At 48.7% G+C, this 20,028-nt stretch overlaps 2 protein-coding genes and 1 pseudogene across 6 annotated transcripts in view; 1 reads left to right on the top strand and 2 right to left on the bottom strand.

Annotated features, from left to right (window-relative positions):
- The first annotated feature begins 254 nt into the window (after window positions 1–254).
- PIK3IP1 (phosphoinositide-3-kinase interacting protein 1) lies at window positions 255–11,818 on the top strand. 3 transcript variants are annotated; one of them, XM_030336117.1, is made up of 7 exons: window positions 291–512; window positions 1,373–1,393; window positions 1,514–1,633; window positions 1,720–1,839; window positions 2,798–2,998; window positions 3,096–3,174; window positions 10,107–10,311. In XM_030336117.1, the coding sequence occupies exons 1-7, from the start codon at window positions 443–445 to the stop codon at window positions 10,309–10,311; spliced, it is 816 nt and encodes a 271-aa protein (XP_030191977.1). In that variant the 5' UTR covers window positions 291–442. The 3 variants fall into 3 exon arrangements, with proteins under 3 accessions (XP_030191976.1, XP_030191977.1, XP_030191978.1); XM_030336116.2 differs by having other exon boundaries at window positions 255–512; window positions 1,373–1,633; window positions 10,107–11,818; XM_030336118.1 differs by lacking the exon at window positions 1,373–1,393.
- LOC115498897 lies at window positions 9,547–9,710 on the bottom strand (annotated as a pseudogene).
- A 1,153-nt stretch (window positions 11,819–12,971) lies between the features above and the next one.
- Window positions 12,972–20,028, bottom strand: part of LOC115528187 (E3 ubiquitin-protein ligase RNF185) — a 100,605-nt gene continuing 93,548 nt past the window's right edge. For all 3 annotated transcript variants that reach the window (XM_030336107.2, XM_030336108.2, XM_030336109.2), the window contains 4 exons: window positions 19,659–19,833; window positions 18,654–18,709; window positions 17,434–17,591; window positions 12,972–14,785 (listed from right to left, as the gene is read on the bottom strand). In XM_030336107.2, coding sequence (XP_030191967.1) covers window positions 14,641–14,785; window positions 17,434–17,591; window positions 18,654–18,709; window positions 19,659–19,833 — 534 coding nt within the window. In that variant the 3' untranslated portion in view covers window positions 12,972–14,640. The remainder of the gene's footprint in view (window positions 14,786–17,433; window positions 17,592–18,653; window positions 18,710–19,658; window positions 19,834–20,028) is intronic.

Here is a 20,028-nt window from a genome sequence, read left to right as displayed (position 1 = left end):
ATTGTCCACCCTTGTGACTATAATTTCAAACCCTTCTCCCCACAATGATGCCTCTTGACAGAGTTACTCTTTCTGTACTCACACAAATGGAAACAGAAGAGATGAAAAGCCCTGGGGATGCAGTCAGTGTAGGTCTCAAACTGATCTGCTAAGCACAACCTGAACTCTGCCTCTCTCTTCTCTGGGGGGAGTTTCTCTCTTGGCTTAGTGATCTTGCCTGGCATAGGAGGCTTAGGACCCAGGGGGCGCCTTTCAGCCGAAAAACACCTCGCTGCAGCAAGCTGGCTGGGAAGCTCCCAGTTCTAAAGAGAGGCTGTTTACCAGAAGAGCATAACAAGGGCAGGTCTGACTGCAAGGCTGGGACTGGGAGGCAGAGCCGACGCCAAGGGGACCCCGGTTGGGCACTGGTTGGTCAGTCACCTGCAAGACGAAGGAGAGGAGGATGCTCTTGGCCTGGGTGAAAACATTCCTCATCGGCAACATGCTCCTAGCAGAAGCCTATGGATCTGGAGGTGAGATTACAATCTTCCTTCCTGCAGCAACTTAATCAAGTAGAAAGGGTAAAGCTCCCTATTTCCTAAGCATGGCTAGGCTACACAGGAAGATGATAGGAAATGAAGCTTTTAGCTGGTTTCTGTTGTCCTATGAAGCCTTTTTTTTTTTTTCTTTCTCCTTTCCCTGTCAGTGGCTTGCAGCTCCATATTTGCCATTAAGAACAAAGGCAAGTAGCCACTTTCTTTTTCTTTTTCCTTGTCTGGGGCTCATGAGTGGGTGGAATTTGGGGTTCATCTCCCCTACTAAGTCCTACTCTTTTCAGGGGCTTTGCACAGGGTGGTTAGGGCACAGGCCCTCCTTCCCCAGCGTCTTCCTGTGACTCTCCTGCTGAGGGGAGTGGGAGTTTGGAGTCACATCCAGGCAGCGATGAGGCAGGTTCCCTCCGTTTGAGGCTTTTGCCCGACCGAATTAAGGCTTTTGAAGAATTCTCTTGGGAGGGAGTGTTGCTTGTCCAAGTGTGGTCACATCCGTGAAAGGAATACCCGAGTTTATGTAACATGGAATTACAACACAGGGATGAATTTCAGGGCTGGCTGCCCCCCGACCCAAAACTCCGAACGTCTCCAAAAAGGAACCCGAACCCAGACCTCCCCCACACCCTCCTCTAAAGTGGCCACAAGTTCCAGAGTAACAACCCCTTGCACTTGTGCAGTGCTTCCTGGCTTGAAAGAAAGAAAGAAAAGGAAGGAAGGAAGGAAGAAAAGAAAAGAAAGAAAAATGAAATGAAATGTTAACAAGCTAACGTTGTCTGAGCAATGACTGAGGGCCGGGCACCAGCAAGGGGCTTTAGAAGCGCTTTCTCTTCCTTCTCTTTCAGGCGTCACAACCACCCTTCAAGGCAGGTGGGGTTTTCCAAGTGAGGGCAGGGGGGCCCCGACGGGCCCAGCGTCGCCCAGCCGGGATAGACTCGGCTTCCCTGCCGGCCACTCAGTGTCCGGGGGGCTCCTCTTCATCACAGGCTGCTTCTGGGACAACGGCCACCTGTACCGGGCGGACCAGCCCTCCCCAGCGCCGGGCCTCCGATGCCTCAACTGGCTGGAGGCGCAGAGCGGCCTGGCATCTGCCCCTGCGTCGGGTGGTGAGTGTCCGCCCCGGGCGGCGGGCGGGCGGCGACCGCGGTCTGGGTCCTGGCCCCGTCCCATGGCGCCTTCTCTCCCTTCCCAGACACCGGCAACCACAGCTATTGCCGGAACCCGGACCAGGACCCGCGCGGGCCCTGGTGCTACGTCAGGGGCGAGGCCGGCGCTCCCGAGAAGTGGCCTTGCGAGGACCTGCACTGCCCAGGTACCCGCCCAGACCCCGAAGCCCTCAGGACCCCACGGCCCCCAGCACGTTAGGCAGCTTGGGAGCGGCCCTTATACCCGCTGCGCACGTGCGTCCGCGCGTCGCCGGTCGGCCCCGCCCCGCCCCCGCGCCACCCGATTGGCCAGGGCTGTCTCCAGGCCGCAGAGCCCAAAGCCCATTGGTCGCCGCCGCCTCTCTGAGTGAGCTCATCCCCCGCGAGCGCCTTGTAAACAACCGTGGGAGGCGAGGCCCCACCCCTTGGCCGCGAGCTCCATGCTTGGTGCGCAGCCTCGGGGAGCCCGCGGGACAGTAGTCCGGGTCTCAACGCCCTTAGGTAGCCCCTCCCTCAGCGTTTAGTGATCGTTTGGGGAGCGTATGCTATGTGTTAAGGCACTCTATTCACAGTCCCTCCTGGAAAGAAGCTGGTTGTGGGATCTGAGCCTCAGAGAAGTTTAGCGACGTATTCAAAGCAATGGCAGGGTCCAGATTTGACTCTGTTTCTCAGACTCCGGAACGAAGGCTTGTTGCCCCCGAGGCAGCAAGACCATTCTCTAGGATTAGATTAAATGGAATATGTAAAGCATATAACATAGGGATTGGCAGGCAGTGTGGGCTCAGTAAATGTGAGCTGCTCACAGGGGTCGTGGATTGTTTCCTAGCGCAGAGGGGGACCCCCCCCCCCCGGAGAAGATAGCAACTGAGCTGGGCCTTGGAAGATGGCAAGGATTCGAACAGATGAAGACGTGGGAGGCAGGAGAGGCTCTTTCTTATGTCCTTCCCCTCACATTTGCCTTGTCCCAACTGTAGTGTGACCCCATCAGACCTGGTCTTGCTCCTGGGGCAAGGATTGATTTCAGTATGTACAGACATTCTAAGGTGGACCCTCTCCCCCAACAGTTTCAGCTGTGGAGTTCACTCAGGCTACGCTAATGAGAGATATTTTATGCTTCACCTCCAGAGACCACTTCCCAGTCCCCTCCAACCTTCACAACAGAAACTGAGGAGGCGTCTGAAGTGCCAAGTGGAGATGAGGTGCAGGTGTTCGCTCCTGCCAACGCCCTGCCTGCCCGGAGTGAGGCAGCAGCTGTGCAGCCAGTGATTGGGATCAGCCAGCGGGTGCGGGTGAACTCCAAGGAGAAAAAAGACCTGGGAACCCTGGGTACGATTGCCTCACCCATCCTTATGCGAATCATCAAGAAATATTTGCCGATGGGCTGGGGTGAGGCTAATGGGACCTTGTGTCCTGTCCTTGGCAGGCTATGTGCTGGGCATTACCATGATGGTGATCATCATCGCCATTGGAGCTGGTATCGTCTTGGGCTACACCTACAAGAGGTCAGTAGCTTCTCTTCTGGGCCCTCTGAAAGGACGGGAGGAAGGTACATAAAGTTGAATCAGACTTTTTTGTAGCATACATACCCAAAAAGGAAGTGAAGTATTAAAAGAGGAAAACAAGCTTAAGATGTACAGACTTGGTTCTAATCTTTACCAGGTGACCTTAGAAAACCCCTTTCCTTTAGTGTCTTTACTCCTCACCCAAAAGCATTGTGAGGTAGGAGTTCTTGTTCCTCATTTTACAGATGAGGAAGCTTTCATCAGAGAGGTGAAGTGACTTGCCCAAGGTCACACTCCCTGGGAGTGGCAGAACCTAGATTCAAACCCAGCTCTTTTGATACCAAATTCTCTGCTGTCTAATCCAACATGCCTGGTATGGAAGCGAGTGGCACTGCAGAAATCAGTCTGGACACTCACTGCAGGGTCCCAGAGATTGAATTATTTCTGTGAGTTATAAAATTCTACTAGAAAAGGTTCCCAGCTACTCCTTTCACAGTTTGGGCTTGAATTTCCTGGGCCGTAAGCAGGGATCTCCTATTTAGGACAGGAGGAAAAAAATGAGCTGGAGGATATAGAACCTGCTACTCATCACTACATATGAGAAAGCCAAAGAGGCTTCTCCTGGGAAACTCAGGGACCTGACCTGTGGCTGGGACAACAGGAGAGGAATGCTCATTTTGAGAGGGCCCCTGAAATATCATGTGGAAAAGGCTCTCAAAGTCAGTGGTGGGTGCACGATAAGCCAGAGTTGCATTCATTTTTACAGTGCTGGCTTGTTCTGGGAAAATTATTTGCCGTTCTGGGCAAAATCAGGGGATTTGACTTCTAGCCCCGAGTGCTTTGATATGTCTCTTCTGAGGTCTGAGAAGGCTTCCTAAAAGGGATGTGACATGGTGGCCTGCATTTTCCAGTGGTAAGGGCTGTGAGTTCACAGCCCCAATGGATCACCCAGCATTAAATAAACCTGGGGTGTCCTTAGAGACAGTGTAGTCAACCTCCTCATTTTACAGATGAAAAGGGTGAAATAGTGGGTAAGAATAACAACAACAACAATAACAAGAAAGTAAACACTAACCATATGCCAGACCCTGCTTCAAGCAATTTGCATGCTTTAATTCAGTTCACACAATCACCCTTATGGTATTATGGTTACCATAATTTAATTTAATTTTTTATGGTTACCTCACACTTTATCTTATGAGGTAAATGCTGTTATTTACACGTTAGGAAACCAGTTTACATGTTAGGAAACAGAGGCAAGAGACGATACGTACCTTGCCTGAGGTCACACACCTAGCATTTGGTGGAGCCAAGTCTTAGTCCTGTCACTAGCTGTGTGACTTTGGGCAAGTTGCTTCTATTTCCTACTGCAGAGCACTGCTGTAGCTAAGGTATGTGATTGCTTAGCTCAGTGTGTAGCAGATAGTAAGTGGTCAGTAAATAATAGTTGTTTTTTCTTTTCTGTAAAATGTGAGTACTGTACTAGCACTCTCTGAGCGCTTGTTTCTTCTCTGATTTTCTATGATTCAGGGAGCAGAGATGCAAATAGAATAAGAATTGACCTAAGAGGTTCTCTTGACTTCCATTCCAAGGCTGTTGCTCTCAATGGGATGGTTAACATGGCAGGTCCAGGGACACCTGTTTGTTCATTCAGAGAGTTAGAGGAAATGATGTGGTAGCCTTGGCCTACAAGTCATAATCAGACCTAAACCTGTTGGCTGAGTTTAGCCTTTGAAATATTTCCTCTTAACTCAGCCACTGGATAGAGTATGGCTTTACTCCAATCTTGTGACGGTTTCCAGGCCTCTAGGTATTTGAACTGACTTAAATGTTCTTAATTCTGAGCTCAATTCTCATGTGCAATGAGGAAGCCAGGCCTTTTTTTCTTCTAAATTTGCTTCTTTAGGCTGTCATAGGACTGCCCTGAAGCCTAGCATTTACTATCCTGTAAACTCAGGGCAAGGCACCAAGTCACCAGACTCCCTGTCACTAACTACTGGTCCACCCCTTTCCTCAGCAAAAGTGCTCTGAGAACAGACTATAACAGGAAACCGCATGTGGTCTAGAGGCAAGCTCTCAGCTCCCATCTCTCTCCAAAGTCAGAGAACAGAGTGTCCTGGAAAGAACTGTTGTGTATAGGTTCGGTCATTCCTCTGCACCTCCGTTTCTTGACTATTGAATAGGGATATATGCCCCCTCCATGCACCCATACCCACCCACCCAAGATTATCATAAGTATTAAATATAAGCAGTAGGACACCAATCATGTTAGATAATCATAATAGCAGCCAACATTTATTGCGTGCTTTTTATTTTTATTTATATGTTTACTTATTTTTGAGAGAGAGAGAGAGACAGAGTGCGAGTGGGGGAGGGGCAGAGAGCGAGGGAGACACAGAATCCAAAGCAGGCTCCAGGCTCTGAGCTGTCAGCCCAGAGCCTGAAATGGGGCTTGAACCCATGAACCGTGAGATCATGACCTGAGCTGAAGTTGGACGCTTAACTGACTGAGCCATCCAGGCGCCTCTGTTGCATGCTTTTTAAATAAATAGGGCCCTACTGAATGCTCTTCCCTGATCATCTGGCCCAAGTCTCATGACCACACTAGAAGGATCACTTTTTATACTGTTTTACAGTGAGCTGCTGAGACCTAGAAGAGTTAAGTGCCACATCCAGGCTACACAGCCAGTAAGATGTGTGCAAGGATTAACAATATCTCCCAAAAGCTCAGCGAGGCTCAGCAGTGTCCTGCAAATTTGAATTGCAAAGGATATTAGGAAAAATGGAAACTTTCAAAATAAAATAGCTGGACTTATAAGTCAAAAGAACCAGGATCTAGTTCTGCAACTGCCATCAATTCTGGGTGCAACATTGGACAAGTAATTTACGTTCCTCATCTGTAAAAAGTGCAAAGGTAGGAGGTTGGATATGATGATCCTCTCAGCTCTAATATTTCCTAAAAAGGCAATATTACCTGTTGGTGGCTACAGACAGTACTGAGTTCAAATCCTAGTTCTGCTGTTTGCTTAAATAAATGATTTAACCTTTCTGCATCTGCCTTCCCATCTCTAATCCTAATAGATACCATACAGGTTTGTTGTGAGGATGAAATTAGACAGTATAGTTGGACATAGGTTTTGTGTTCATAGCCTTAGCTGCCTTGAGGAACTTTTCCTGAGTAGCAGTGTGGTACAGCACTGCTTTCAACTGGGCAAACAGTGAAAAGAATAATTGGAAGAAACTGTGTTGCCTGAAGAAAGTCTGGGGTGTCTCTGTCACTCCAAAGAGGATGTCAGATGTGGGCAGCAGCTCCATCCACGCTTGCTGTCTCTGGCCCTGGGGCAGTCATGGATAGAATTACTGCAACCCCTGAACTCTGCCAAAGACCATGAGGCTAATGGGATGGAGATTTCCCCTGGCTGGGAAGGGCAAGCAGGAACCAGGCTTCCTCTCAGGGGAATAAGGATGGCAGGTGGGTGTGGGTGAGGGCTCAGCCTGTCGGGTCTTTGTCACGGTTGTCTAGGCTACAAGACTCAGCCAGCCAGTCTGCAGCTCCCTCTCCCTGCCCTAAGTGCAGTGTCTGTGCTATCCAGAGGGAGCATTTATTTTCTGATAAAAAGGCAAGGGAAAAACTGTAAGTCAACACCACTCCACCCCCTTAGGAGGAGCTGAGTCAGTGAATAAACCTTTTGTTCTATCTTGGCTGCCAGACAACAGCCTGCCCCTTATCCCCACCGCGCCCAGCCCCAAAAAAAAGGCATAAGAAGGGGCTGAGCTGTTTGATGGTCAGTGCAGCAGGCCTGGTGGCCTCAGATCTTAAAAGGAGCTGGGAACATCCTCTGCATCTCCAGGACTCATAGGCACCATTAACAGGAGGCCTGTGGGGTTGGGTGTGTTTTGAGGCTTGTAAATGGATGAGACTGTAATCCAGATGAATCCCAGCATCTCCTTCCTTTACCCTGACTGTTCTTCCAGTCCTGCTCTGCTCCATTAATATGAATTGATTTTTTTCCCCCGAAAGACTTGTTTATGATGATGTATCCTGACTATTATCGATAGCTGGCCACAGCCAGATGCTTGGTAAAGGAGGTAGCTGAGGGGGGCACCTGGGTGACTCAGTCAGTTAAGCATCCCACTCTTGATGTCAGCTCAGTTCACGATCTTGTGGTCATGGGATCAAGCCCTACATTGGGCTCCATGCTGAGTGTGGAGCCTCATTAGGATTCTCTCTACCTCTCTCTTTGCTCCTCCACCACGTGCGTGCACTCTCTCTCAAAATAATAAACTTAAAAAAAAAAAAAAGGTAGGGGTGCCTGGGTGGCTCAGTTGGTTAAGTGTCCAACTTCAGCTCAGGTCATGATCTCACAGTCCGTGAGTTTGAGCCCCGTGTCAGGCTCTGTGCTGACAGCTCAGAGCCTGGAGTCTGCTTTGGATTCTGTGTCTCCCTCTCTCTCTGCCCTTCCCCTGCACATGCTCTGTCTCTATCTCAAGAATAAATAAAAACATTAAAAAAAAAAAAAGGTAGCTGAGGAAAGCAGGACAACTCCAAAGCCTCAGTTTGTCTATAAAATGTGGATAATACTATCTTGCAAAGTTAGTGTGGAAATGGTACATGTATAAAGTGCATGGCATCCAGTAGGTGCATAGGTAGCTCTTCTCATCCTGGGTAATGGGAAGGTCATTTCCTCGCACCTTAGTAGGCACTCCGGATGTATGAGTTCTCACTTTATCTCTTCCTTTAGCCCTTTAGAGTTTGAAACTCAGGCCCTGGCAAAGGAGACTTGCATACTCCACCTCTTTTGTTAATTGCCACTTGGCCTTCTGCTGGCTTGAGGGTTCCCTTAATAAAGTTAAACCCAGACCTACATAGGCAACCTTGAAGAATCTGGCCTTTTATTATGGAGGAAAGTGTTTCCTTCTGTAGTGGCAGCTGTAACTGATGAGCAGTGCCCAAGGGCAAAGTGAATCTTAGGCTGAGTGGGGATGCACTTGGTCCAGACAACTGTCTTCCCAGGTCCCTCTGTTTCCTTTTTGGAGTGCTCTGGGGGTTATTCTGCTGCAGGAGTTGGTGGTGTCCAGTAGAGACAAATGATAAGGATGGGGCAAGTGCTCAGGGTTGCACATGCAAAAAACTCAGTCACCTAGGGTGACTCACAAATTTGTCTTCTGTGACCTTATGAGAATTAGGGAATCAGAGCACATCTCCTATGAGGGATCATCTAGAATATCAGGGGCCTTGGAGGTTATCAAGTCCAACTCCTTGTTTTAAAAATAATAAAATTAAGGCCCAGAGAGGAGGGGAGTTGCTGAGGTCACATAAACAATAATTGCCTTGGCTGGTCAGTAGGAGTTTCCTTGGGAAACCATATTAAGATAACATTGCTTGGTGAGTCAAGTCATATTCAGGGCAAATCATAATAATCTCCTCTGTGAGTTTTACAGCAGTTCCAGTGTTTTCAAAATGCATTCACATTCATTGCTATTTTGAGGCAGATACTGTCCCCCTTTCATAGATGAGGAAACCAAGGCTCAGCAAGGCTGTTTTGCCAGGTGTCACACAGTCAAGGCTGAGCTGGTACTAGAATACAAGAAAACTGGTTGATTTAAAGACAGTTCTGAGGCACCTGTGCAGCCCCCAGGCCCCTCCAGGCCCTGCTGTTTTCTCAATACTGTTCTCCAGTCTCTGGAAACTTGTCATTGCACCTTATACCATGATGAATATGTAATCCATCTGATCTCAGCTATCTTCCTGAGGTCTGAAGTAGGCTTTTTTTTCACCTAGTCATCCATCAGCTGTCAGTTTCAAGGCCTCTTTGGGGTGGGCTCCTTCCAGAAAGATTTCCCGTGACAGTTGAGCCCATGTTTCTAGTTGTGGCTTCAGAGTATGTTAGTGTGGACCCAGATCTGGGTCCTGGGTGCTGGTTGTGGTATGCAGTGTGTTAGGCACTCACCAAACCCTTCAGCCTGCAACAGGGGTAATCCAGGCCAGTGGGAAGGACCCTACATGTGCAGCCAGAAGACTGGGTTTGAGTTCCTGTGCCACTGTTTCTTTGGGGTGACTCTGATCGGTTCAGAACTTCTCTGAATATTAGTTGGAGTCCAGCAGACTTGGGTTTGAGCCCATTATGTTATTGGAGAATTCTTTCACTTCTCCGAGCTATTTCCTCATCTGTAAAATGAATGGTAAGACCTAATTCTTAGGGTTTAGCCAAGGATCAAGTGTGATAAGGTACATATCATCCTTAGCATGGAGTAAGCACTCCATTTGAGTAAAATGGGGCAACACCATGGCCTAACTGAGTCATTAAGCACCATGAAAATTCAAAGATGTGTGAACCTAAAGGTGTCTGATGGTCATTGTCTCATTGTTTCCCACTGACCTGAATAGCCCTCAGTCCCTTTTGCCCACTGTGTGGGCTAGGGACAGTCCTTATTTCCAGCCAGGGCTCACACCTTCCAGCACTTTAGTTTTCAATTAGCAATAATCGCGCCTCGGATAAACCTCATTGGCTACGATACTGCCACTGCGCAAAGCTCCTTCCAGCACTTTAGGACAAGACAGCTGTCTCAGAACAGATCAGTTTTCTGCACAACTTTATGGGTTAGGACTGAGATGGTTCTCTGGGTCTCTTGGAGCCCTGGGCTTAAAGAACAAAATCGTTATCTTAAGAGTCTCTCTTCTATACACTATCTTCATTGAGCCTGTCTGCAGCTGTGTGAGATTCAGGCTGCTACACACCCATTTTACAGATGAGGAAGCAGAGACCAGAGGTGTAAGAACTTCGTGTCAGGGCAAAATGGAAATCTTATACCTCAGCTACTAAATTGCTGACCATGGTTAGCCTCAGCCCCTGCCTGAGCGCAGCATTGCTATTTAATGAGCAAAGCCATTCAGGAGGCACAGCCTCAATGCTTACCTCTTTTCCTGCCAGGGGGAAGGACCTGAAAGAGCAGCATGACCAGCGTGTGTGTGAGAGGGAGATGCAGCGAATCACCCTGCCCTTGTCTGCCTTCACCAATCCTACCTGTGAGATCGTGGATGAGAAGACTATTGTGGTCCACACCAACCAGACTCCAGTGGACCTTCAGGAGGGCAGTGCCCCTCTCATGGGCCAGGCAGGCACTCCTGGGGCCTGAGCTGCCAACAATGGGCAAGAGCCCATGCAGACACTGGTGCAGGACATCCTACTCTCCTTCAGCTGGGAGGATCTACACTTTTTGTTGTGGTTAAAATCCTCCCTCGACTTTTTGTTTTCTTAATTCTAAAACAGAAGCAGGTGGTGTGCTGAGGGCAAGTCTGGGTAGGGTCCTACCAATGCTCCTCCTCCATCCCTTGGAGCAGGGTTTTGCCTGTGGATGGAGACAGTGGCAGCCCCCACAGCAATGCTGCTGACAAGGGCTTCCAAACATTGCTTGTGCCCTGGATCTGAACCAGGGACAGGCAAGGAGCTCCCCCAGGCTCCTCTGTGCTTTATTATCTAAGATGGCCTCAGTCTCCGCCTTTCTGTTTGTTCTCCGTGTGCTTGAGTGGCGCATACTGTTATCCATAGTTCGGGACAGACAGGTCAGGAGGCAGTATTTCAAAAATATAGTTTTTAAAATATTTGGGATGGAACTCCCTACTGACTTTGAGAACCAGAAATGAATTTGTACAAAAGTCAAAACTATGGGTTGAGAATGGGATCTAGGCTGGAGGCTCCTGGGGGGTGTTCCAGCTTGCTAGCAGTGATGTGCCTTGATAACTGTGGGCTGGCCCTGGGCCCAGGGACTCTTCCTGTTTTGAAAGGAAAGGAAGGGAAGAATCGCACTGAACATTCCACTGGGAAGAAGGTAGAGAAGGATCTATGGCTGCCTTAGGCCACAGGACTCGAGGGGGACCTGGGGAACCTTAGACAGTTTGTTCAGGGTGGACATTGGCCTCTTTTCATTTTGCAGGGGTAAGACATCAGCCAACTAACCTATGGGAATTACACTGTGGGGCCTTGTGAGCTGCTTCTGAGAGGTTAACTCAGAAACTAAGCTCAGAGGCAAGGTAATAAAGTGCTTCAGGGCTTGCCCCTGCAGTGGCTTGAGTTTGCAGGTGGCTCTGTGGCCTCCAGGCTAATGCATTCCTGTGAGGGTAGTACGGCTAGGCTCACAACCCCTAACTTGTAAAACAATCAGAACCATTGGAAGGGACCTTAGGGTTCCTCAAGCCTTTTGGACACAGGGACCCAGAGGGGGAAAGTGATGCCCAAGGTCATAGAGCATAGGCATGGCTGAGAGGAAAGTAACATTTCTCCACAGCACTGTGCTTCACTGAGCCAATGGCTCAGCAGGGCCTCCAAGTCCTGATGTCACACTTGGAGGCCTTAGCAGTGCTCCCTACCCAGAGCTTCCTTCCACTGCCCCATGTGGAAAGGGGGCTTAGAGGGGCCCATTCTCTTCAGCAGACTATTCCCGGGAGTGGTTTGCTGAGGCGCCTAGGCCTCATGGGTCCCTTGGTGTTAGTGATGCTGAAGAAAAGAACAGTACATTACTGGTTTCTACTTTTCTATAAAAGCATTTCTCTGTGTACATGTTTTATATACCTCATTCTGATACCTGCATATAAAGTGCAGTAAATTGCTCTGCATTTGACTTGTATAAATTAAAAAAACAAAAAGCTGTGTATCACCAAGTTTTTATGGGGTACAAGGACATTCCTCCGCTAAGCTGGAAGTTTTTAGTTACCTTGTCCATACCTGTGTGGCAAGCTCTGGCTTTCCCTCATTAACTCTGGCCCTGTGACGGGGAGATGGCAAGTGAGTGGTGTGTTAACTGTTGCCTCTGTTCTGTCATCACCAGGAATCATTCAGGTTGAAGCTGCAGGAAAGATGGGTATGCTGGTTTGGTCACTGCAAATCCTCTCCCCTTCACCATTTTTCCCAAGGTGGAGGTAGTTAAAATGAACATCCAGGCAGCCGTTGGCAGGGGCTGGAGACAGGTGTGATTGGTGGTGCTGCAGCAGCAAAAGGGAAGGATGGATGTGCAGAGGAGGCTGGGTCCTTGGGATGCAGGAAGCAGCTCTGAGCAGAGAAAGGCCCCTGGGGATGGTGAGGGAGGGGGGTGGGGTGGGGTGAGGGGAGTGGAGGGGAACTCTTAGAGCTCTAGAAGAAGTTACCAACAGGACTTTCAGCACAAGATTTCAACAACATGTTCTCTGCCTCTAGGAATACCCAGGGTGATCTCTGTCCATGCCTAGACATTGCTCTGTAGTTCTACAAATAAGGGGCACCCTAGAATATCAGTTTTGCCAGGAATTGGAGTCTGTCCTTAAGTTGAACTTAAGGGTATATGGATTTATACTGTGTCCAGGATCCCACTAGGCAGATAATATCCTGCCCAATGCTTCACATCTCCCATGTGTAGAAGTAAGAATAGGTCTTCTCTCAAGCATTTATAGGAAAACACAAGGTGTGGAGGTGACTTGCATTCATTTCTTCCCTTTATGAAGGTGGCACCCAACCCTGCAGGGAGGATATCCAGGCTTATAGGAGTGTACATGCATCAGAGAGTGGAAGTATATGGAAGCACAAGGGAAGCGCTTGGCTGGGAGGTCAGAGTCAGACCTGCTTGAAGGACTGGGTTGCCTCAGGTGGGATGTGCATGTTCTCTGGAGCAGGTTAGTATCTATATAAGAGGGGATTAGAGTTGGGGTGTGAGAACTCCTGCTATGGGGAGTCACAGGGCGGGGCCTGAAAGTGGCCAGCAGACCCTCCACATGTACCCTCCTCCTGCTGAGCCAAGCCCCAAGTCACTTTCTCACTCTCCGTATCATCAGTTATGTTAACTGCTCAATTTATTTGGTCTGTTCAATGGCCCATCGTGGGCCCACCACTCCCATGCTTGCTGGGGACAACTGAGGCACAACCAGCCACAAAATGCTGACTTAGGGCTGCTGGGAGCCAGGGCTCAATCCTACAGCAAGCTTGCACACTCCACACATTACGTATGGTCTATATAGCAGGTAAACTCTGTCCAGAGATGACATCTAATCCCACAATTTATCAGGTCTATGTACAGTATTTCACATATCACCCAACAGATACAGCAACAAAATAGTTTTAACATCAACCACTCTCCTGGATCACTCCCCACCACCACCTCCCCCATCCCCAAAACAACCACCACACATTGCAGTAACGTCCCAAACCCATTTCCAATTTGTTAAATATGGTGCAAGCTCACAGGAGGAAAATCTATTTGTGTTGAAGAGTCCCTGGAGCTCTGGAAGCCAAGGTGGAGGGTGCCTCTGGGGCTTTTCAGCACCCATCAGCTGTGTCAGGAAGATACAGCCAGGAGCTAGTGAGCTGGGCCAACCAACAAGGGAGGTAGAAGCCAGAAAGGCCAGCTCAGGGAGTGGTCTCCTCCAGCATCCCAGCTCTGGAGCTCTGCCACCACCTCTTCCTGCCTAGGTTGCTGCCTGGACCAGGCATAGTGAAGAGTGAGCAGTAGTTGCCACAAGGACAAGACCAAGAGACTGCTGAGATTCCCACTCCCTTGGCTCATACACTGAGCCTGTGGCAAGCCACACAATCCTCCAGAACCCATCTAACACTAAGCTAAATGTCCTGGGCTTCTGACTGAGGTGCCCACCAGGCTATGAATGACAGCAGCCAGGATATGGGCTTTCTAGAAGACAGGGCCCCTTTCTAGCCCCTAGCCTCTTCCTGCACTTGTGGGTGAGTGCTTGTTGTAGGCAGAAAAGCTCAGGAGCTCTCAGCAAGAGCCGTAGTTTGTGAACATGAGGCGGAAGCTCCCCCTCACACTGATGTGGCCCCTAGGCCTGGGAGATGAGTAGAAACTAGCCCTTCCCTGACTCCTGGCCAGTTCCACCACAAACTAAGGAACTCTTCAAGACCTACTCCCTCGACCCTTGCCCCACAGGGGGGCGGGGCATGGGGTGGAAGGGGGGTAGCACCACTGTCATTTCACATCCTTGGATAGCCACCTGGCCACCAGTCTCTCTCTCATCCACACTCCCCCTTAAAGTCCTCCTGTATCCAGTGCGACCAGAGACTTCAGAGCCCACAGGCAGGTTCACCCTGGAATCCTGCCCAGCAGGTCCAGGTCACACTGATTAGTGTAAGCAACAGCCTCCCAGAATCACACTGCCAGGGAGCTCCCGAGTGGTCATCAGTAACAGATTCCCCCAGCCCATGGGCCAGGCTTTTCTTTTTCTTTTCTTTTTTTTTTTTTTTCTTTCTTCACAGCTTTCAGGTGAGTGTTGGATTTACAGACAGTAACCAGAACCCCAAACCTGTGATGTGTTTCCTGGTGCTGCACCCGCTGGCCTCCTGGGGAGGTAGTAGGGATGGCTTGTTCTGCTTCTGAATAAGCCGCCAATCCACAGGAAGCCCGGACGGCCCTGCCCACAGCAGAGATGGGGCGCAGAGGGGGCAATGGTGGCTGCAGAACGCCCCCCTGCAGGGGGCTGGGCCAAGGCTAGGGAGGTGAGTCCCGGGTCAGGCCATACTGCATGCTCACAGTGTGGTCCAGCTCTTCCAGCTCTGCAGGCAGTGGGATGCCCAGCTCCCCCAGATACAGGGAGAGAGCCTCAAAGGAGTCCTCCAGTTTTGAGAATGCCGGTCTAGAAAGAAAAGGGGCGAGTTGGAGGCAGGTGAGACACGGACAGGGCCACGGGGTGGTGTGAAAGGCACCCAGGCCTGCATCTCAACCACTTCCTAGTTGTGTGACCTTGGGCAAGCCCCTTAACCTGTGCCTCTGCAGGAAATGGGGATATAATGTTACTGCTATTGTGTAGGGTTGTTGTGAAGATGGGAGATAATACTGTGATAAGGCTGGACTTGCTCAAAGGGGTAGCTTAAAAAAAGAAAGTCCAGGAGAAAAAAAGCTCCTCTCATGTCTTGGAGAAAATGCAATAATTTTAAGTGCCTTTTTAAAGATTCTTTCCAGTCCTTATACTGTCTTCACATCAATAGATCTGCTCAGGAAAGGACATTTCACAGACTCATCAGCTCTTCCCAAAGGGAAAACAAACACTGGGTTTCCAGTACTGTGGAAACAGTTTAACTGCCCTGGAACCCTAAGACAGCTCAGGCTTACTCCACCTCCTCCATGTTTTTGTTTAACCGTCTTATCACCTTCTCAGCGGGGCCCACTCACTCTCACCACCGTATTTAAAATTACAACTTACAGGTGCCTGGGTGGCTCAGTCAGTTAAGCATCTGACTTCGACTCAGGTCATGATCTCGCAGTTTGTGGTTCAAGCCCCCCATCGGGCTCTCTGCTGTCAGCTCGGAGCCTGAAGCTTGCTTTGGATTCTGTCTTCCTGCTCTCTCTGCCCCTACCCCACTCACGTCTGTCTCTCTCTCAAAAATAAACATTAAAACATTTTTTAGGGGTGCCTGGGTGGCTCAGTCGGTTAAGTGTCTGACTTCGGCTCAGGCCAATGATCTTGCGGTTTGAGCCCCACGTTGGGCTGTGTGCTGACAGCTCACAGCTTGGAGCCTCCTTCGAATTCTCTGTCTCCCCCCTCTCTGCCCCTCCCATGCTCATGCTCTGTCTCTCTCTCGATAATAGATAAACGTTAAAAAAAAAATTTTTTTTTTAATTACAACTTCTACCCTACACATCCTCTTTCCTCAGCTCTGCTCTTTTCCCTATACTATTTGTCACTTTCTTTTGTTCAGTGAAGTTTATTCTATCTATTGTTTATCATCTCTTCTTATTAGAATGTGAGTTCTAGGAGAGCAGGCACCTTTGCTTTGTTCACTCCAGTGTTCAGGACAGTGTCTAACACATGGTAGGCACTCAGTCAATATTTTTTGAGTGACTTAAACACAGACATTTAGAATGACTAGGAAAGGATATTAGCAAACAAATACTGTGTAGCTTTACATTTTCTCCTCATGGTCTTACTCTGATGTTAGTGAAGGACTGCAGTCCTTTGGCCCATGAAGGAACAAAATGTAAAGCCTCCCACCAGCAAATCCCAACTCTAAACTTGACCTTGGAAACCATTTTATTTTTTATTAAAAACAATTTTTTTAATGTATTTATTTTTGAGAAAGAGATAACACGAGAAGGGGAGGAGCAGAGAAAGAGGGAGACACAGAATCTGAAGCAGGCTCCAGGCTCCTAGCTGTCAGCACAGAGCCCGATTGTGGGGCTTGAACCCATAAACTGTGAGATCATGACCTGAGCTTGAAGTCAGACACTTATCCAGGTGCCACCTGGAAATCATTTTAAAATAAAGGTTATGTGCCAACTGGTTATCTTGAGGGGATGGAGCAGGAGAGTGAGGAGTGCTGGGGAGCACATTGGTTAGTAGATAATAGAAAATGTGTACTTCCTGTGCTATATTATTTTAGTAATACTTGAATTTTTTTTTTTTTTTAAAAAACAGGATTTTTGAGAGCAGGAAAAAGTACAGATTCTAGTTTTCTAATGTACAAACTTGAAAACAACCAGGGTAATAATGAAAACTATAACCTGAGATAAATAAAGGTCATTTAAAAAATATTTCTTTAAAGGAAAAAATTAGTTAAATGAATAAAGATGCTCACTATAGTAATACCTATTGTAAGGAGAAACTGGAAAAACCTGAATATCTATATTACGTATATTATATGTTCAGACTATATCTTAAGTGAATTTCACATAGTCAACAAAATGATAAATGGGAAGACTGGGTAGTATACTTTTTGCAGGGCAAAATATAAAACTTCTCTTTATTTGAGGGGTGGCTCAGTCAGTTAAACATCCGACTTCAGCTTAGATCATGATCTCACGATTCATGAGTTTGGTCCCTACCTCAAGCTCCTTCCTGGCAGTGTGGAGCCTGCTTAGGACTCTCTCTCTCTGCCCCTCCCCCATTCACCCTTTCTCTTGCTTTCAAAATAAATACATAAACTTAAAAAAATTTTTTTTCTTTATCTGAGATTATAGCTATATGAAAAAAAATGTATGTGTTTGGAACAGATAGGTGAAGAACACTTTTTCTGTTGGAATGGCACAGGTTTGTGTGAATTTTCTTCTGTTAAAATTTCTTTTCATGGCTGTGTCTTTGTTATATCCAGGTCACTCATGACAATGCCTTTGTCCCCCCTACCACCTCACCTGGCACATCAGAGTTGTTAGGGTGGCTTCAGTGGTTGGTATCCTTGAGCTCAAGGCTTTTGCTACCCTTGTGCCTGGGAAGGGCTTGGGGATGGCTGAAGGCTGGGGCAAGCATCCGGGCTTATGTGAGCTGGGGAGAAGGGGTAGGATACCAACCTGCTCTCGGGCTCCAGTTTGCAGCAGATGGCGGCCAGGGGGAAGAAGGCTGGGGGGCAGTCTGTGGGGACAAACTTCTCCCAGAAAAGCTTCACGTTGAGACCAAAGTCCAGTGTTCGGGGCAGGCAATCAGGATCTGCATACACCTGCCCGATGATCTGCAGGTGAGAAGATAGCTGGTCAGGAATGGGCTGTGGTGTGTGCGGCCATAGGGCAGGGGAGAGGGATATTGGTGTATGGACAAGAAGGATGGGCAGAAGAGGGAGGTAAAAACCAAGGTTAGAAAGCTATCCTCCATGCCCAAATTTTGCTAGTCCAGACTTGTCTCTCAGCTGAGAGTCTGGTTACTGAGGAAGGTTTAGAAAAGACTTCTCTGCAGCAAAAGCACAATGTTCCAAATCTGGAGGAGGAGCTTCTATACATCCCACCCTGCCCTGCTGTGTGCCCTTGTGTCTATGTCCCCTGCCAGAGTTCAGGCTCTGTGAAGTGAGGTTCTGGGTCTGATGCATGTCTGAAACTTCTTGGCACCAGCCTCGTGCTTTGCACACAGTATATGCTCAATTGATCTCTATTAAAGAAAATGATTTTAAAAAACCCTCCTTCCGTTATTCCAACTGTTCTTGTCTCTCCTCTACCACTCACCATTTTGTAGGAATTACAGAAGGCTCTGAACATATGTGTTTGATTGAGTGCTTTCAGACAGACTGAGCTAAGCTCCTAAGGGGAGGAATCTTTCCAAGACTCAGCCTATACACCTCACAGTGCTTAGAACTGTGCTAGACAGGCTAGCACTTCTTGTGATGGCTACTTCCACTTGTGGGGCTGAGGGCAACAGCACTATTAGGGCCTGGGGAATGGGGATCAGAGTCAAAGGTTACATTGGCCCAACAGCTAAATGGACAACCATAAGGACAGCCTCATGCCTTTCCTAGTGGAGTTCCGAGTATCACCTGCCCCTTACTGGCTATGTGACTAAGAGGAAGCTGCTGCCCCTTTCTGAGCCTCAGTTTCCTCACCTGAAAAAACCCTGCCCAATCCTTCTCATGGGACTGATGAGACTCAAATGTGTCAACAGATGTGTGATAACTGCACAACCCTACATTCATGTTGACTTTATTGTGAGCTACTCATCGTTAGGAGAAGCAGTCCCAGTTCTGAGGCAGGGCAGAGCCATTAGGCCTTCTGCCTCAGGCCTGGCGTCTGTGCAGGCCGGAGCTCACCTCGCAGAGAACGATCCCAAAAGAGAAGACATCCACCGTCTCATCGTAGCTCTTTCCTTGGAGAACACAGGAGAGCAGGCTGTTAGGTTTGGTCTCTTATCTGCTCTACACTGAGTCTGGGGCCAAGCCAGGCCACAGCCAAGAACCAGGGCTAGAAGAGGCTCCATGGGGATGCCTTGAAGGCTTCCCAGGAGAGGTACCATCTGAACATCTTTCCTCAGCCCTGGGTGGGCTGCCTCAGAGAGATCTTATAAAACACACTATCCAAAATGAAACTACATTGGACATTGAAAGAGAAATGGATCAGGGTTCATCTGGACTCTGTCATTAGCTAGCTGTATGTTCCTGGGCAAACCGCTGAACTTCTCTGGGCCACAAGACTCCAAAAAGTGTTGGGGTGCCTGGGTGGTTCAGTCAGTTAAGCACCCGACTCTTGATTTCAGCTCAGGTCATGATCTCACAGTTGTGAGACTGAGCCCCACATCAGGCTCTGCACTGAATGTGGAGCCTGCTTGGGGTTCTCTCTCTCCCTCTCTTGCTCTCTCTCTCTCAAAATAAATAAACATTAAAAAAAGATCACCAACAGCTTAAAAAAAAAAAAAGACTCTAAAAAGGGTTAAACCAGCAGGCCATTTCTGAGACCTCACAACCCTGTATATTTCAAGAATCCCAGCAAGCATCTCTGGCTGGTTTGAGCATTATCCACAAGGGGGCACCATAATTCAGTTCTCAGCAGGGAGAAGAAAAGGCTAAATCTCTTGGCAATAAACAGCCTGAGCTCTCAGCTACACTTGGGGCACAAAAGCCACAGTCAGATCTCACCCTAAGCCCAGGACTTCAGGGAGGAAGGGGTTTATAAGGCCCAGTCTGGCAAGGGATAAAAATCATCCAGCTGTCAGCTCTGGGTACCTGGCCTTCCACTTCACCCAGGACTCTGATGCAAGATGTGACTCCTAACTCCCCTCTGGGGACATGTCGCCTCCAGTGTCCAGTGTCAGGACTCACCATTCAGCATCTCAGGGGCCATCCAGTAGGGGTTTCCTACCACGGTATAGCGCTTCTTACGGTCATTCTTACGCAAGGTGCGTTTCTTGGTGGTGGCCTTCTCCACTGGGGGCTTTTTCCTCTCTTCAACTATGAGCCGTGACAGCCCAAAGTCTGCCACCACCACGGTCTTGTCCTGGTAGGACAAGGGCCAGATCAGGACTTGGTGAGGACATTCCCAAGAGAAATTGAGAAGGGGAGAAAAGGTATGTAGCAAAGGAGAGTCATAGCTCATGCTCTCTCTGGTAGATAAGGCTCAGTTATTTGTTTTCTAGCAGTCTGGTATCTGCTCCTCAGACTTCCCAGACTTGGGGGTGTTCACAACAGAGCC

The sequence above is a fragment of the Lynx canadensis genome, chromosome D3 (assembly GCF_007474595.2).
Source record: "Lynx canadensis isolate LIC74 chromosome D3, mLynCan4.pri.v2, whole genome shotgun sequence".
Taxonomy (NCBI): domain Eukaryota; kingdom Metazoa; phylum Chordata; class Mammalia; order Carnivora; family Felidae; genus Lynx; species Lynx canadensis.
Note: the sequence above shows the minus strand (reverse complement) of the source record. Positions and strands in the feature narration are given on the sequence as shown.

What these genes read in the sequence shown, in the direction of transcription:
- PIK3IP1 (XM_030336116.2), top strand. Translation starts at nt 443, where the DNA reads ATGCTCTTGGCCTGGGTGAAAACATTCCTCATCGGCAACATGCTCCTA. An exon ending in CGAGGACCTGCACTGCCCAG is followed by an intron (nt 1,840 to 2,797) that starts GTACCCGCCCAG and finishes CTTCACCTCCAG; the next exon opens with AGACCACTTCCCAGTCCCCT. An exon ending in AAAAGACCTGGGAACCCTGG is followed by an intron (nt 2,999 to 3,095) that starts GTACGATTGCCT and finishes TGTCCTTGGCAG; the next exon opens with GCTATGTGCTGGGCATTACC.